We start from the raw sequence: 18,400 nt of genomic DNA on the forward strand, positions 1-18,400 counted from the left end.
TTATATGAAATTCACAAACTTCGAGAATTCTACGCAAACAATTTAAAACCCACTTGATGGGATGGTTTAAAAGATGTCAAATAGAAAGCGTGAAAGAATTCATTCTGATCAAATCAAACCGCCCCTTCTATATGGATCACATCACAGTCAATGAAGCTACGCCACGTGTACAAGCTAAGCAATAGATCCCGCCCTGCCCTTCAGAAGAATTAGACATGTGGACCCTGGTTGACTGTATTCCTCCTTCCCTGCTCCGGACCCACTCGTCACTCTTTAACGGCTTTCCCACTAACAGACTCACTCTTTTTCCCGTTATCGTGACGGCGAACCCAACGTCGTCAAGTCCCTTCTCTACTCTATAAATACGGCGAAATCCCAATTCAAACGAGACTCTCACCTTACTTTGTAAAAACTTCGAATTCCTACCCAGATATATCACCGGCGTTTCGTCCCCGGCGAAGATTTTTCCTGGCCTATCTTTGCATTTAGCAGACCGGAGTGAGTATTTTTTTTTTTGGTCTTTTTTGGAGTTGAGTTTCTTCAGCGAAATCCAGGGGATTTGATAGCAGCAAAAGGATGGAGGGATTGAGAGTTCAAAAAAAAAAAAAAAAAAGAAGTGTGATTCTCTTATGCTCTCTTTGGTGCTCGAGAAATTTAATAATTTCATTTGGTTTTATCGAGAAGAGTCATTACAAGGGAAAATACTCCAAATTTTCTCTCTCTTTTTAGAAATCAGTTTCGCTGAACTTTCTCAGGAACCAAACTGAATGTTGCTTTTGTTTAAAAAAAAAAAAAAACAGTTTATGAAGATTTGGATTTGCTTTTGCTTCTCCTTTGGACCACCATCCATTCGATCATGGTTTTGCATGTTCATGTTGATGAAATGTCAAGAACTTTGGTTGCAGGAAAGATATATAAGAGAGGGCAGATTTGAAGAGTTTACCGGTACGGTGATTGAGACTTTGTGAAGAACGGTGAAAGGAAAGAGAGACAAGAGAAGAGGAACAGTTTTTGCCCTTTGGGAGTTGGGGTTGGCCTTCGGGTAAGTCGTTTTCGTGTGGTTCTAATGTTGCAATCCAATCTCAGAGCTAACGTTATTCTTGCTTCCTCATGTCCCTTTGTCCTCTCAACCACATCTTTCATCCTCAGACCAAAACAAAAGAAAAACAAAAAAGAAAATACATATTTTGTCTGTCTAAGTTGCTTTTTTGTCGTTGGGATTCTGGAAGGACAAGGAGCGATGTGATTTACAGTACACGAAAAAAAAGAAAGAAGAGGGATTGTCAGAGACAAACTTGGGGCTTTGCACAGACAGCACAATCCTTTTGATTCTTTTATTCGGCGGGGGAGAGGGGGCTTTTGTTTTGTGGGTTAAAGCAAGCACGTAAACCACAGTAAATGAGACCACTTTCAATATGCCTTTGCCCACATTTTGTTCTTTTCTTTTTTCTTGTACAATTATTGATTCACCATATCTTAACTCACTTTCTCAGACTTCTCTGATCCCGAGCCGCGCCCCCCCCCCCCCCCCCCCCCCCCCCCCCCCCCCCCCCCCCCCCCCCCCCCCCCCCCCCGGGTTCTCGTGCTTCGCTTTACTCTTCCTCTCCAGGAGGGACCAACTTTTTCTCTCGAAACGAGGAAAAAAAAGGGAAAGAGAAACTCATATAGAATTCACAACTTCATTGGGTTTTTTCCTGGCTGAATCGAAGCTCCATTAATACTATAGTATCTCCGCTAAACTGATGCAAAGAAAACTAGTTGCGTTATTGTTTTTCCTGTTATTTATTTCATGTAATATGCATAGTAATGTTATGCATTAATTACTATTTATTCTCACTTTATTTTTTTTTTTATAGAATGTGAGGCATTTTTATAGGATATAAGATATTTTCAAATGTGGAGCGATACAGTTTTGAAATGTAAAGGTTTTGTTGTTTTGCAGGGGTAATAAAGGAGGAGGTAATTAAACGAGGGAGGAGACAATGTTTACGTGCATAGCGTGCACGAAGCAAACGGGGGAGGACGGTGGAGAGGAAGGAGCGCGTGGGAGTGGCACCCCAGGCTCCGTCAAAAGCCTGACGGCGCAGGTTCCTAATCCTACACCTCTCTCTCTCTCTCTATCTGATTTCTCTTTCGCTCTAGGTGCTTGTCTATCTCTGTGTTCGGTTGTTGTTGCGTGTGATGCACTGTAGAATCTACTTTTTGTTCATTCTTTTATTCGATTTCTCTCACGTGAGATCCTTTACGTGCCAAGCTCTAAAACCCCTGCCCCTGGCCCCTCTTATTAATTCGATTTCTGTCACGTGCACCACTCTTCTTGTTTTTATTATCTAATTAACTCCATCTAAAATTCTTGATTCTTTCCTTTTGTTCCAATCAATAATAAGTGCATGATTGCCATTCCTCTATTATTCATGAAATCGGCCTCCATTTTTTGGATGGAGATAATTTCCTTTTTTAAAAAAAAATAATAATAATAAATTCAAAATATGAACATGATAATCTCTTCAGCAGAAATTCGTTTGGACCCAGAAAAACTTTAGCAGTGGATGATGAATAGAATCTCATGTATAGCTTAAACTTTGAGCCTAGATTGGTAGAAGGTGCATGGGACGACGGTACGTACGTGCATGAGAGCCAGTGGGGAGGCCGGCTGTTTTTCTCTGCGTTAGTTTTTCTATCGATAACGAGGCTGTTTCTATGAATGTTTTGGCCCTCCAAAACTTATGGCGGATGGAGTCTGGAGATAACAATTGAAATTGTATTAATTTTGTCTCTTTGCCTTTTGTTTTGGTCAAGTCTTCCTAGTTGTGGCAAATTTCCTAGAGAGAGAGAGACAACCAGATTACACATCGACCAGTCGTGGGAATCTAAAAAAAAAAACAAAGGCAAAGACAGAGTCGACGCACACCAAGAAAAGGACTATCCAAATAGGTATCTTTGTGTGAGACCCACCGCTGAATTCTTGTCGTTTCCACTGTATTTGTTTTGAAACAATTAGGTAGCCAATTATATGATGCAGAACAAGAGAGAAAAAAAAAACTGTGGGTGACAGACCGACCAAGAGTCAGGGCATATCAGAAAAAGCACCTGTTCATTTCAGACTGTGTTTAGACTATATATCAGCCTTCAGTCCTTGACTGTGGCCCTTCCTTCACTCTGTCTATACTGTGTTATCAGTTATCAATACACCAATCTCAATTATTATTTTTTCCTCTCTAAATACATTCTTTGAATCAAATGCCATTTTAGTAGACAATTTTAGCCTTATGTTACTGTTTTTCTGTGATTTTCTAGGCCATGGATTTAGCTATCCCATTGAGTAGGACACCTATCTTAGCAAAACAGTTTAGAAGCCATGCATGCCATCTACCAATACCAATTTTAGCGCCTGTTTAATTATGTGATTTTCATGCATGCCATGTGTAAGTAAACTACCAATACCAGTTTACTTACAATACTCATTTTATTAATTTTTATTTTAAATTTTAAATTTAGAGATTTTCAATATATCAATAATTGACATATGAATAAGTAAATTTATTATAAGTTTTTCTTAAGTACAATATTTTCCTTTAATTATTACCCTTCTATTGGATTAAAACATTCTCAAAACCCATAATATAAATTAATAAAGAAAACTTATCCAGTCAAAAGGACTCAGTATCCGTACGTTGGCCTTACTGGCTTATCCCTTCTTTACGAGGGGAAGGGACCGGGTTCGCTTGTGAAAGGAGAAGATTACTATTGCCTATGTCAATTTATTACAATGCATACTTTACATTATTGACCTTTTGAAAGGTTGAGAATCTTTCCTGCCATCGACGCTCTATGGATTGAACTTTGTTACATGTTCCTCTATCTTAGCACCACTCTTGTAAATACTCAAGTTAGAGGATTTTTTTTTAAAAAAAAAAATTAGTTAAAAGGCATTTATTACACGTTCTTATTTACTCCCCATTAATGTCAAAACTTGCTCGTGTGACAATATTTTTTATGTAGAGTCAAGAGTGTGTGCTTCTTCAGATGATTCACTGCCATTCTTTTCTCTATTCTTTTCTTTTTGAATTGTTCTTCCCAATCTTCTCCACTCATATCATGTACTATAGATTTCTCATGTCCAATCTGTACTGGTATGTTTTAACAAGAATAACTTGGGTGAGGATCGTACTCCATACTACTCTTCTATATACACGAGCTAGCTACCGAGCATCCAAACGATGCAAGCTTGGTTTATTGTATTTAGGCCACATCGAGTGCTGGTGTCCTACTTCATAGTTACATGAAACATTTAGGCCACATCGAGTGCTGGTGTCCTACTTCATAGTTACATGAAACATAAGCCTGTTCTTAGCTCGTGTGGATCATGCCGTATGCTTTAAGTTCTTCCCATCTACTCCACCTTTGGTATTTGTAGATTGAGTATATTAGTTATGAACATGATAGAAAGAAATCTGCAAATTGCTTGTCCATTTCATGGAATTGCACTATCTTTTTTTGTGGCTTGCTGTTTGCATGATCCTCCATTTCTAATCATGTTCAAAATTTATAACATTGAACTTTTATCATGTGATAATCATGTTTGCATTTTATTAAGCATGGATTTCAATAATGTGCAGATCAAGGATATGGCATTGAAATTCTCTGGTGCATACCGGCAATGCAAGCCCTGCACAGGCTCCAGCAGCTACAAGAAAGGCGGCCATCGGCCTTACCCAGACTTCGATACGATATCAGAAGGGGTTCCATACCCCTACCTTGGAGGAGCAAGTGCAAGCTCAACACCTGCATGGGACTTCACAAATCACCACCCCACAACAAGATCTGACTCAAGATTTAGTGGGGTATTGAGAGGTGATCAGACTCCTAGAGGAGTGTCTGTGTCTGCACAGTCTTGTGATGTGGTGTTTGAGGATGAGGATGAGCCTAAGGAGTGGATGGCACAGGTAGAACCAGGTGTTCACATCACTTTCGTGTCCCTTCCTAATGGTGGAAATGATCTTAAACGAATACGCTTCAGGTATTGTGAGGTTTACTTCCAGCATCAGCAAATTTTTCCCTGTTAAATTCAAAAACAAAAACAATAAAGAAGAAGAATCAAGTCACAATTATATTTTTCACATTGATTAGTTCTGTCTCCAGTCTGTGTAATATTTGGGGTAGCTTGTTTAATAACTCGCCCACTTGAAAACTATATAAGTACATACATATGAAATGGGCCTTGGGACCCCAAATTTCTTCAGAAAGCTTGAGAATTACACTCTCTGCATCCAGAAACTGACATTACTTGGCATTTCAATTTGAAGCCGAGAGATGTTTAATAAATGGCAAGCTCAGCAATGGTGGGGTGAGAACTATGACCGAATCATGGAGCTCTACAACGTCCAGAGATTTAATAGGCAAGCTCTTCACACTCCCCCGAGGTCTGAGGATGAGGTAAACACATTCTAATGCCATCGCTTATTACTTGATCAGAGTATAATAATCAGCCGATAGGCTGCTCACTAATAAATTCCAGATTTGAGTCTATCCACAAAGAAACTAAAATTCTACGTACCACGCTACTCATTAGGTTCATCTATTCATAAACCTATGTAGTCTATTCATAAACCTATGCAGTCCTTCAGCTTTTTGGAATATCAACTCCATCATCCAAAGTCACAACATTGTCTTTCCTCAAGTCATGCTAAAACCTTGTATATATATGAAACATCATTTCTCATCAATTGGGAAGATGGACCTAATGGTCTATAAAGCCGGTGAGGATTTGCTTGAGTAATAAAATAACAAGCTGAAAAAAAAATTGACAGTGTCTCCAATATTTATCTCCCCATCTGTGTGCAAGATAGATGATTTGAGTGTCCTATAATATAATATACTATTTTTTTTTTTTTTTGTCTAGTTATATTCATGAGGGTAATCCCCAATTACTAACGGATACTTTTACACTTCAACAGCAGAGAGATTCTTCATACACAAGGCTTGGATCAGCAAGGGAAAGTCCCATGGCTTCATCATTGAACAAGGAGTGGACACCAAGGAGCCACTATAGACCCTCTGGAAATACAGGGTATTACCCAGCTGATCCGTTGGATCATGGTGGTGGCCACCATTACAATGCAGGATCATCCATGGATGCATCGAGGACGACAACCTCTTCTCGGGATGAAGCTTCTATTTCTATTAGCAATGCCAGTGACCTGGAAACTGAATGGGTAGAGCAAGATGACCCTGGCGTGTACATTACCATCAGACAGTTAGCTGATGGCACTAGGGAGCTTCGGCGTGTCAGGTTCAGGTAACCAAATTCATTTGCATTTATATCATAACTCCTTGTTGCATCATTTGGTGGCCAAGAAGATTGAGGAAGGAAAAGAGTTATGCAACTTAATTGAACAAGAGTTCTAACTCTTAAGCTCCAAAAATAACTTAATTTTGCTCAGCTGCCCAATTCACCATTTGGCATTTTAAACAGACCTCTTTTGCCTTCAAGGGTGAGGCAGCTTTTGACAAGTTTTGCATTTGTATTTGCACAGCCGAGAAAAGTTTGGAGAGGTGAACGCAAAACAGTGGTGGGAAGAGAACAAAGAGAGAATACAAGCTCAGTACCTTTAAAGACTTGATTTAAACGATATACATTACCACAGATAAAAGTATAAAGAAGTCAGGGTGCATCTGCATGCTGTAATGGAGCCTTTATAGAGAGAATTGCAGGTAGACACCACAACTGATGGTTATAACCATGTGTTCCATCATAACCTATTATGATGGCTCTGTTTTGGGGTAAAGGCTCGTTTCCGTGAGATGTCCAGATGGGTCCTGTTTTTTCTTTGTTATTGTTTTTATGATAATGGTCACTATTTAGTGAAATATTTTTGGGCCTACTTTTTTCCCACTTACATATAAGGGTTTGTTATTTGATACACAAATTCGAGAAATGGAATTGAAATCATTCCCGGCTGTATGCACAGATTTCTTGTAATGCTGATTTTATTCTTTAGGAAGATTTTTTTGATTATATTGTTTAATAACAAACTCTTAAAATGGATGGAGGAAAAAAAATAAAAAGAAAAATAGAATCAGTCGTGCCCCCTAGGCCAAATTCTCCTTTTCAATTTTTTTCCTTTTTTTTATTCATATTTTTTTAATATTTTAAAACATTCTTTAAAAAAATAATAATAATATACTAATAGTTACTTACTTAATCAGTAAGTAAAAGAAAAAAATGTAAAAAAAAAATTAAATGCATGAGGGGACAAAATGGGACCGTATAGTAGCATTATTCAAATAGAATAGAGTGAGCCATGCTAACTTATTCATTCGCCTAGCTTGGGATTAGATTTTTGGACCTTTATTGCCATAATCTGATTTGGGAGGCAATCTTGGTTCTGTAACATCTTAGATCTATTTGTTCAGCTGGGGCTACAAGTAAGGAGGCTCAAGTATGGTGTTTGATTTTGTGTCTGCAAAAGTCAGCTTTGATTTATGGGGTAAGGCTTGGCCTGCGGCTGCAGAAGAGAGGAAAATATGAAGAAAACTGAAAACCTATCCTAGAAATTTGGAATCATGAATGTACATATTTAAAGTCCATCAAATTTACTTTAATGGTTTGAAAATGGTAAAAATATCAGAAGGCAGAAGAGGTGTGATAGAAAAGATAAATCCTCTACTACTCTCTTCCAGATCTACCCCAGATTGACTGCCAAAAAACAGGCCAGTTCTTCTGAGCTTCATTCCAACCTAAGAGAGAACCTTCCCTCATTGGATCCCAGCTAGAGGATACAATCCCATAACTCACCCCTAAGAGAGCAGACCCAAAGAAGAAGAATGACACAATGAAAGGCACCCATGTGGGCACATCAATCTTCAGTCCAACTTTCAGATAGTAAAAGAATGGGAAGAATAAAAGCCCCATGAACAGTGGTATCCCTACTGAGAAACCCATCCTGCTCATCATCCTGTTGGTCACTACCTCTGGTATTACTCCTCGATCTGGCCCTTCATCCTCTTCTTCCTCTTCCTCTTCTTCATCACTGTCATTATCTCTCTTTGGCTTCTTGGTTTTCCTCGGAGACGGTCCAAAGCCTCGAGGACCTCTCACGGTTGCAAAGAGTGAAAAAGTTGGCCGGGACAATTGAGCTCGGTTTCGGTATAGTTTTGGGAGGATGCAAATCTTTCGTTCAATCTGCAAGAGAAGATATATATATATATATAGATATATACACATATATATAAGTATTCATACAATAAAGACAGCTGATTTTACCAAAAGGAATGAGATTCAGCAAATTATCATACTATATTCTTGCCCAGAAAGTCAGGACTAGAGAAGGAAAGTTCCTTTGCCCCCAGTTACCGATATCTTTGTACGTTCAGTCATGGTATAAGAAGACCCAATTTCCAATTTTTTGAGTAAAGTATTTGGAGGGATTTTACCTTGTGGTAAGATTTTGGATTGAACTTGGGAGTTAAAGAAAGCTTGAATGTCGATGAAGTTGCCTCCGAAATTACAGCCATTAGGTTCTCTCTTATCTCTAGCTTTCCTGTAATATCTCGATCTTCAATTAAAAGTTAGACGAAGAAGAAGAAGGAACTTTTGGTTTGAGAAAGAGAGAACAGGGTTACGATAACTAAGCTCGACGAGATATTTCAGGGTTATTTCTGAGTTGCCATGAGAGAGAGAGAGAGGTGAGCTTTGGAAAAGGATAAGGTTTGATAAATTAGATGAGATATTGTCAGTTCCTCAAGCCTCAAGTGGCGTCGAGTGGAACTTAACGGTCCTTCCGGTTCTGTCCGCATCTAAAAATTATTCCATCTTCTGGTTTCACGTATCGTCTCTACGGGTCTAATCGATCTGGCTTAGCGATTGGGTCCATCATGGATGGACCGTTAGCTATTTCCTTTTTTACAAACAAACTAAAGTCTCGTTTGTTTTAAAAAATGAGATGAAATAAAATAAGATTAAAATTAAAAAATTAAAAAAAATATTATTAGAATATATTTTTTAATATTATTTTTATTTTAAAATTTGAAAAAGTTGAATTGTTTATTTTATTTTATATGAAAATTTGAGAAAGTTGTAATGATGAAGTGAGATGAGATGAGATATTTCCTGAAAACAAACGAGGCCTAAGATAAAAAAGAGTAATACTACGTACAATCTCTATTTTAAAAATTACAATACAAGTTTAGATAATTTTTTCTTTAAAATTTTTTCAAATTACAAAATTATCCCTCTTAAAATAATTTTTTTCTCATTTAATAAAATATCTATACATACAATCTCTAAATAGAAATTACAAACAAAATTTTTCTATAAAAAATTAATTAAATTAGTAGAATTAAAATTAAATTATTTTTTTAATATTTTATATTTGACTAATAAATATTAACTAATTTTATTATATATATAGTCGATATTCAATGATTCATCCTTTGATAAAAATTATATGAGAAAACCTTCCCACATGAACATTCGCTATTCTTCCATCAACGGACTCGAATGGGGACATGCCACGTAGAAGTCACATGAACACGCAGGTAGACTGCACTGCATAGGATTTAAAAAAAGAAATCTCGCTTCGTGCACTCCGTCCCCCCCACCCCTCCCTCCTTCCCCATATTTGTATATTTTGCGCGTTCAAACCATAATGACTGGAACCTTCCAAAGTCCAAAGCAGACATACTTTTCAACACTCAAAATATGCAAAAATATTGTATGCATTTCCTTGATGAATACGATCTCCTGAAACTACATATATATGTTGTTGATTCACTTGACAGCGACGACGAGGAACTCAAGAACATTTCAACCCCACCCCCTCTCTCTCTCTATCTGTCTCTCTTGATTATTAAGCCCTCCTTCTTGGGTTTCACAGTTTCGATTCATTATCCGCCAAACAAAAATCAAAGCTTTTCTCTGAATTCATTTCCTCTAATTTAAGAATGAGATTCATCTGCTTGTTCACTCGCGCCTTCAACCAGTGGTCAGCGGTGACAGCTTTGACATTCACACAGACGGACTCGTGGGCCAACAATAACAAGGATCGAAGTTCACACACCATTAACAATAAAGTGCAGAATAAATAAAAGACATGAGAATGTGTAGTGGATTGTGATGATTCGTGAGGTTTGGAGGTAGGTTGCAGAACTGAACAAGAAATGAGAAATAAGAATGTGTTGCGTAGTGCGATGTTCGTGCGACTACGGTGGGTGGGTTGCGCTGGTATGGTCTGGAGCTTCTCCACTGGTGGCATGAGGATGTGGGACGTGGTGGGTTGATGGGTAACAAGAGAAGAACACAAGGGTCCTGGTTTCTAATTTTGCTATGGTGCGATGCGGTCCAGAAATGAGGATGTGTGCTTAGTGATGTGTCAGCTCCCTATTTGGTGTCCATTAAACTCAACATATCGGATTTACCGTTCCGAAGACGAACTCAAATTACATAATTAACTCATACAACTACTATATAAAATCATATATTATATATATAAAATATTTATAAATATATATACATTAGGTTGGTCTCTATCCTGTCTGGTCAGGTTTAAAAAAATACAATTCGAGACCGACCAATGAGACTATTGGTTCAGTCTTTTAGCCTTAAGTACATCTCATCTCATCTCATCTCACATCTCATCTTAACATTCAAACACAAATACTTTTCAATTTTAAATTTTTAAAATTTTCATCTAAACATTACCTAATTATTACAATTTTTTCAAACTAACAAACAAAACACAAAAAATAATTCAACTTTTACAAATTTTAAAATAAAAAAATATTAAAAATTTATGTTCTAAAAATATTTAACTTAATAATATTGTTATTCAACTTTTTTTTTTCTCTTTTTCCAAAACTTCATAAAACATCTTAACTCAAATAATTTCATTACTATTCACAAATTATCTTACTATTATTCATAGATTTCTCATATCATCTCGAGGTATGAGTGAACATACACTTTGATTAATTTTTTTTTAATATTTTGAGGTATTGAATTCTTATAAAATAATTATGAAATGAGTTAATTATATTTACAAATAAGCTTGAAGTATACACTGTCTACATCATGACACATTTAATTTGTAAAATTTAAATCTGTAAATTTTTCTTACAAATTAAATTTTGCCAAATCTCAGTAATATAAAATGCGTAAACTCCATACCGACTCATGAATATACTTTTTTTTTAATATAATATTTTTATTTATAATTGTAATGAAGGCTGTGTATACAATTTTTATTTTTTCCAGGCATTGTTTTAAACACAAATCTTATGTTCTATGGTAACTTTTGGTGATGGCTCAAGTCTCATTTCAGTGAGATGTCCAAATTGGGTCCCTTTCATGATTAGGGCTCCCCACTTACATATTGGAGATTTTATGTGATGAACAAATTTGAGAAATGAAATTGAAACCATTCCCTGTTGTTTATAGATCTTGTTCTTTTTTTCTTTTTTTTCTTTTTTTTTTTTTTTTTTCGTGTCTTATGAAGATGCTTGTGGTTTTATTGTTTATGCTTTAGAAATTAGAATGGTATGAGCTATGGAATTTGTTAATTAGTCGCCTACCTCATAGTAATTCTACTCTTAGGCCTCTCTCCAACACCCCACACAGTGAGTAGAACGATTTGTTTTCTCTACTCCCCACATTTTTCACATTTTCTCCAAATCATTGATTCGAAATTCTCCTCCCCACGTCTGCCACAGCCTTTCATCGTCGACAACTCCGATCGACCAAAGAAACTCAGATTCGGCAGGAGGTTGTGCTGCTCTGGTATAAAGGTCCTCTTTTATGTCTAGCTTCTCTCTCTATGGCAATTCGTCTCTCTCTCTCTAAAATTTCAGTAAAACACAGAAAATACCCACATTTCTCTACAACCTAAGTCGAAGAAAGTTGATGCTTGAGTCGCATGAGCATAAATAGAGTTGAGTGAAAAAAAATTAAATTAAAAAGTTGTTGCTTTGTCAATCTGAGTCGCATGAGCACAAACACAAACATGCAAATGCAATGCACAGAAGCTGTGCAGTGTAGAAACTTGAGTGAAAAAAGGATAATAGAGATGATGGGTTAGATAGCAACTTCAATAGAGTTGATGATGGGTTAGGTAGCAACTACTAACTCTGAAAAAAGAGTTCCAACGACAATGTTGCTAAAAAAAAGAGAGAGAAAAGCTTTCATTGAGGCAACTTCAATAGAGAGAAATCGACATTTTTGACTTGATATTGCTTGTTTACTGAAATTTGTTACTTTATGATATTGCAATATTGTGCAGTGTCTCTAAGATCCAAATTGATAATGTTATCGTGCAGAGGGAGGGGGAAGAGCAAAGAATGAGGGAGGGGGGAGGGTAGAAAGGGAACCGATTCTAAAGCATTAGACCGTTTTCAAATAAATCGGTCTATCACATCATTAGTATGTGGTGTATGCATCTAGACCGGTCTAAGAGTAGAATTACTCCATACCTTGGGTTAATATTTTTGGATCTTCATTGATTTGGAAAGTCTGTTGGTGTTGTAATTTGCTAGGTTTTAATTTTAAGTTATGATACTTCTAAATTGATATTTAAACGCACTGTTTATTATACGATCCATTATAATTTCAAAAAGAGTCAATAAATGACTTTATATAGAGTTTTTCTTTTATTTTTGGCATACAAATGGCAGCTTGGGGGTAAGGTTTGGCCTGCAAGGTTGCAACTGAAATTGAAAAACAGAGAAAAGAATAATATGGAGAAAACAAAAATGTGTTCTATAAATAAAGGTGACAAAGATAAATGCTTTAGGATTTGTTTGGTTACGTAGTTCATATGAGATGCTTTGTTAAAAGTTGAATAAAATATTATTTTTGTTTGAATTTAAAAAAAAATTAAATTATTTATTATATTTTATGTGGTTGTTTGGAAAAATTATAATGATTATATGTAGGGCTGTTCACCGACCCGACCCAGCCCGACCTGAAAAATAATAATTCCGACCCGACCCGAATGGACCATTCCGCTCAACCATTTAACCGTTAACCGATTACCCGACCAGACAGTAGATTCGGCAGAAAACGGGTATTCCGACCCATTTTTCTCTCCTTTTTAATTTTTATTTTTTTTTAGAAAAATTTGATATTCATCAATTTATTTGTACTGTTTTTTCTTTTGAAAGAGGCGTGTGCTGGCAGCGTAGTTCCTAGTTCCTATCCTTTCATGGCTATGGAGTATGGAAAGTGATGATTTCTTTTGTTCCTTTTTTTTTTTTTAATTTATCCGGCATAATTAATTCTCAAAGACTTGATTTGAGTCAAACCTGCACATTGAATTCTCATAAGAAAATAAAAAGTAAAAATCCTGAGAGGTATGGATGCTTTGGTGAAAAAACAGTGACAGAATTATTGTCTTGGAACCAAGCTGGAGAGATGCTCCGGCTAAAATTGGGAACTCTCTCTCCATTGGAAAGGACGACAAAATTCTGAAGAATAAATATGTGAAACGCTTTGAATTGAATCCAATCGACTGCAAAGTTGTCGGTGCTGAGCTAATGACCGAGTGTTTTTAAACGGGTATCGGCTAATAGCCGAATTTTTTAAAACGAGTCGAGTAATTTCTGTTTCTAATTCGGAAGCTGTACAGGTCGGGTCGGTTCGATAAACGGAAGTAAATATCGGCCGGCTTTTTTGTTCAGTCCTAATTATATGAGATGTGATAAAATAAAATAGTTTAATTTTGTGTAACCAAATCAATCTCTAGTTCTTCTCATATATAGAGGATAGAAGCCTGGAACTCGGGATCCTAGAAGAAGAATGATACAATGAAGGACACCCACGTGGGCTTGCTGAACAATGCTCTTCAAACCATAAGCCGAGTAATTATTGTTTGAAGGAAAATGTTACTTAAACTCATTAATGTTAAGGAAATGATTATTAGTAATATTCTATATTTTTTAAATTTTTTCTTAATAATTAAGAATGTTAAAAAATATTTACAAAAAAATAATAAAAAAATAAACTACACATTTATGCTAGTGGTACGCCCAACGGTAAGTGCTGGGTGGCCCGCTAGCACCACCCTTGTTTGAAATATAAACTTATATCAACTCACTTTAAACTAATTATCGATGAGACTTACAATTTTTTTAACTTTTTATAAAAAAGTTAAACCATCTCAACCTATTTTTATTTAAACACATTTCAATGAAACCTATAAAATAATACTATTTATAGATCAATTCAAATCATCTGAGATTACCTTAACATTTAAAAGTAATTTAAGTTCAACACAATCCCAGCCAAATCGCGTAGAAGATAAGAACATGCAACATAAAGATAGACATGTTGACAAAGATAGAGTTAGAGTGCCAAATGATATCATATAACGTTAGATTACTATTGTAGTTTAACTTTCAGGCTGCGTTTGGTTGTAAGACTCAGTTGAGTTCAGTCTAATTTTAAGATGAATCTAACATTCAAACACCCAACTCTCAAATTACTAAACTCATCTCAACTCAAAACATCTTTATATGTGAAATCCACAATTTTTTTTAACTTAACACATCTTTATACGTGTAATTCATAGTTTTTTTAACTTTTCATAAAAAGTACTAAACTCATCTTAACATCCAAACACACTTTAAACTCAGTTTAGATGGGTTCCACGTAATTTCCTCCACTACTCAACTCACTATTATTTATAAAAAGCTGAACTTAACTTTAACATTCAAATAGAGTTAAGAGTGCCAAATGATATCATATAACGTCAAATTACTGTTGTAATTTAACTTATAGTCTTCTAGATAGTAAAAGATTGGGAAGAATAATTATTAATGATTTCAAATAAAATACGAGTATGTAAAATTTGAATTTGATATCTAAATAGAAGGAAAAATTGTTCTTTCCAATAATCATGATTTTGCTCTAAAACTCTTAGTGCAAAAATATGCAGCCTTGTATTGAGACGGTGTTTGACCCAAAATGCAACATTGAGACTCCTCTCAATTTTGAAGATGCTAAATGATTTGTATGGTTATAAATATGTAAATCATTTAAAAAAGAGTAAATGTGAGATAAACATGAAAATTTTCATTTTTAATAATAGGTTCCACTATTTCTTAAAAGTGGGTATGCGAAATTTGCAACCTAAGATCGTTTGGATAGTGAAGTAAAGTGAGATGAAATGAGATGAGATTGTTTTAAATGAAAGTTAAAAATTGGATAAAATATTGTTAGAATATATTTTTTATATTATTATTGTTTAAGAATTTGAAAAAATTGAATTGTTTATTATATTTTATGTAGAAATTTATGAAAGATGTAATGATGAGATGAGATAAAATCGTTTCTATATATAAACGAGGCCCATATCAGGTGTTAGTCATTGGAGATAGATGGAAGAACGCAAATCTGACCAAAATACCAAAACATTGAAGTCTTGTGGGAGATGTTTTTTAAAGCTGTGCACCAAATAGGCGTGTGCGTTACACTTACACCAAATAACCAGCTCGATGTCGGATTTATGCCGCCACCTTTGAGTGCAAATCCATTAACCTTTGTACCTCAACTCACCACCCACCGCATATTCCCATTTCAGTTCTCACCAAAATCATTTCTCTCGTCCCTTAATTTAAGAAGTTTATGTTTTTTTCTTTTTTTTTGGTTCATTAAGCTTTACATATCATGTTTTTATACAATTAAGCCATATGAATCAAGTAAATTCATCAATGCCAATTTTGTAAACAAAATGTGTGGAAAATTCACAATTTAGTGACTTTCCTACACTATTATTATTTATTTTATAATAATGTTAGATATAATATTAAGGTGTACAAATTCCGTACACTCCATTTGAAAAAGAGTAAGGTCTACCATTAAAAAAATTAAAACTTTCATATGGGTATCATATTTATCTACTTTTTTAAAAAGAAGTGCAATACTTGTACACCTTAGAGCATACACATTGGTCTATGCATATATATATGCAAAGTCATATTTGTATAATATGACCTTAAAATCCTCTACATTGGCTTATACATATCTAAATATTTAGTTAGTTATAAACAGTGCTTATCCAAATTTGGATAATTACTATTCACTCTACAAAATATATTTTAATCATTATTTCTCTCTCTCACAATTCTTTCATTTTCTTCCTCTTTCAACAACACAACAAACATTCATATGCACATTCATTTTATTATTATAACATATTTTTTTTTTCATTTTATTATATTTTAAATATAATATAGAAAAAAATTATATTTTTTTATTATTATATTTGTATTATTAATGTCAAATGTATGTAGTGGATGTTAATTACAATATATATATATATAATTTGATTTTAGCAAAAAATTTTCAAATATACATAAGCCAATGTGAGAATTTTGCTTAAATGACAAATTGGTTATACAAAAGAAGTGATTTTGCATATGCATATACATAAACCAATGCTAAGCTCTTAAGATTGCAAATATCATTTCTCTGTATTTTAACATCTCTCTAAGTCATTTGGCTCCAAATGAATTTATTATATCAGTGGATCTTGTTTGAATATTTAAGGCCTTGTTTGGATAATCAATTCAACTTATCTCATCTAATTATTATAATTTTTCTAAATTTTTCTACAAAATATAATAAGTAATTTAACTTTTTCAAATCTCAAAATAAAAATAATATTAAAAAACTATATTTTAACAAGGGCTGCAACCCGGTTCATATTTTGGTCTGACTCGACCCGACCCGACTCTGGCACAAATCATGTCGACCTTGACCCGACCCGAGATTGGAAGCACAAGGAGGAAATTGCAAAACTGCGAATCAGAACAAAGCAAACCCAAATCAAACCTTGTGCGCATCGTATAAATATCAACGTAAAATGTTCTATCTTCACTATCCTATGGCACCCTTTTTCCCACAGCATCGAAGAAAAATTTTTATGCATGTACACAAGGTGCGATCCTCATTTCTTTAGGGTTTGTTTTGCAGAATTAGCGAAATCCCAACCTTATTTACAGCTTAAGATCTGCTATTTTTCTACCAAATCTGCAATGTGGGAGAAAAAAGTGTGTGCGTGTGTGTAGATGCGCGTGTCAGGAAGCATTAGCACAATTGATATTGTTCATGGATATATATCGCAGAGAGGTTAGGGACGTGGTCATAAAGCTTACAGACCCATAGATGTGTACAGAAACACAAATTTGCAATTGTGACTGTGACCCACGGCCTGATAAAGCTTATAGACCCATCGTGGTCATATAAAACTCACAGACCCACGATCCATGAAACTTGTAGATCCATCATCTACTGATGGGCATTAGCATGAGGACGGAGAAGAAGAGAAGCGGAGGGAGAAAGAAAATAGGTGGGCTCTGCAGCAGCCTCTAACAGTGTCCTTCACTCGAACATCAGCTTGGTAAATCATGGTTTTCATGGCTTCGAATTTTTCCTCAAGGCAAAGGTTTTCATGGTAGCTAGGGTTTGAGAAATTGAGATCCTTAAAACATGCAGTCGGTTTCAGCGAGTTCGACTTGCACGTTACTTCAACCCGTTCTTTTGGATTGGGTGGAGTCGGGTCTCACGGACGGACCGGGTCACAACATTTTCTACACAGGCTTAATTCTAATAATATTTTATTCAACTCTAAACATTTACGCTATCTTATTTCAATTTACTATCTAAACCTTTCATAAAGATAATGCTATTCAACCTGATTGATTTTGCATTTAGTTTATAATTTCTTTTCTATTTTTTTGAGTGTTAATTGATCAAATTAAAAGAGGGAGGCACAATTACTTTTTCTGTCTGTTCTCAAATTATAAACCTTCAAGTTTTCAACCGTTATCACAACCTTCAGCCTTTTATTATTATTAAGAAAAAGTCTGTTTGCAGGCACAGAAGGGGGAAGGCCTTGTGCACGTCAGCCACGGTGGTAAATGACGACGATGTCGTTTTGTGTTTCTTGAGTGTGCGGGACAGGAATGAAAGGGAAAGAAATTGCGCGTTTCATTAATTGGTTCTACCCCGAAGGTAATCTTAGATCTCGTTTGCATTCAAAATTCATCTCAATGTATTTTAAATTCATCTCATTTTATCATTACAAAATTTTCAAATTCACACATAAAATATAATAAACAATTCAATTTTTTTAAATTTCAAAATAATTTTTTAAAATTCCTACACAAAATATAATAAATTATTTAACTTTTATTCTATTATTTATAAACCATCTCAACTCAACTTTTATTGTATTATTAAGGTTTTGGTTTCGTAAACTTTTGAAATCAATATCATCTCATCTCAACATTCAAATACCATTTAAACATAAGTATTTTTTAATTTCAAATTTTTAAAATTTTCATCTAATTATTACAAATTTTCTAAACTTCTAAATAAAAGACAAAAAATAATTTAACATTTTCA

The 18,400-nt window shown here is 35.0% G+C and overlaps 2 protein-coding genes across 4 annotated transcripts; one reads left to right on the forward strand and one right to left on the reverse strand.

Annotated features, from left to right (window-relative positions):
* The first annotated feature begins 349 nt into the window (after positions 1-349).
* On the forward strand, positions 350-6,923 carry LOC121237190 (protein BREVIS RADIX-like). 3 transcript variants are annotated; one of them, XM_041133810.1, is made up of 7 exons: positions 350-498; positions 906-1,042; positions 1,943-2,087; positions 4,620-5,020; positions 5,307-5,436; positions 5,958-6,298; positions 6,537-6,923. In XM_041133810.1, the coding sequence occupies exons 3-7, from the start codon at positions 1,983-1,985 to the stop codon at positions 6,613-6,615; spliced, it is 1,056 nt and encodes a 351-aa protein (XP_040989744.1). In that variant the 5' UTR covers positions 350-498; positions 906-1,042; positions 1,943-1,982; the 3' UTR covers positions 6,616-6,923. The 3 variants fall into 3 exon arrangements, with proteins under 3 accessions (XP_040989744.1, XP_040989746.1, XP_040989745.1); XM_041133812.1 differs by having other exon boundaries at positions 5,961-6,298; XM_041133811.1 differs by having other exon boundaries at positions 377-498; positions 892-1,042.
* Positions 6,924-7,573: 650 nt separating this feature from the next.
* On the reverse strand, positions 7,574-8,794 carry LOC121237191 (protein PAM68, chloroplastic-like). The gene is made up of 2 exons (XM_041133813.1): positions 8,437-8,794; positions 7,574-8,185 (listed from the first exon to the last, which is right to left on the reverse strand). Exons 1-2 carry the CDS (start codon positions 8,515-8,517, stop codon positions 7,670-7,672), a joined length of 597 nt encoding a protein of 198 aa, XP_040989747.1. The 5' UTR covers positions 8,518-8,794; the 3' UTR covers positions 7,574-7,669.
* Between the last annotated feature and the right edge of the window lie 9,606 nt (positions 8,795-18,400).

The sequence above is a fragment of the Juglans microcarpa x Juglans regia genome, chromosome 6S, assembly GCF_004785595.1.
Source record: "Juglans microcarpa x Juglans regia isolate MS1-56 chromosome 6S, Jm3101_v1.0, whole genome shotgun sequence".
NCBI lineage: Eukaryota > Viridiplantae > Streptophyta > Magnoliopsida > Fagales > Juglandaceae > Juglans > Juglans microcarpa x Juglans regia.

What these genes read in the sequence shown, in the direction of transcription:
- LOC121237190 (XM_041133810.1), top strand. Translation starts at nt 1,983, where the DNA reads ATGTTTACGTGCATAGCGTGCACGAAGCAAACGGGGGAGGACGGTGGA. An exon ending in TCAAAAGCCTGACGGCGCAG is followed by an intron (nt 2,088 to 4,619) that starts GTTCCTAATCCT and finishes AATAATGTGCAG; the next exon opens with ATCAAGGATATGGCATTGAA. An exon ending in CTTAAACGAATACGCTTCAG is followed by an intron (nt 5,021 to 5,306) that starts GTATTGTGAGGT and finishes TTCAATTTGAAG; the next exon opens with CCGAGAGATGTTTAATAAAT.
- LOC121237191 (XM_041133813.1), bottom strand. Translation starts at nt 8,517, where the DNA reads ATGGCTGTAATTTCGGAGGCAACTTCATCGACATTCAAGCTTTCTTTA. An exon ending in ATCCAAAATCTTACCACAAG is followed by an intron (nt 8,186 to 8,436) that starts GTAAAATCCCTC and finishes CTTCTCTTGCAG; the next exon opens with ATTGAACGAAAGATTTGCAT.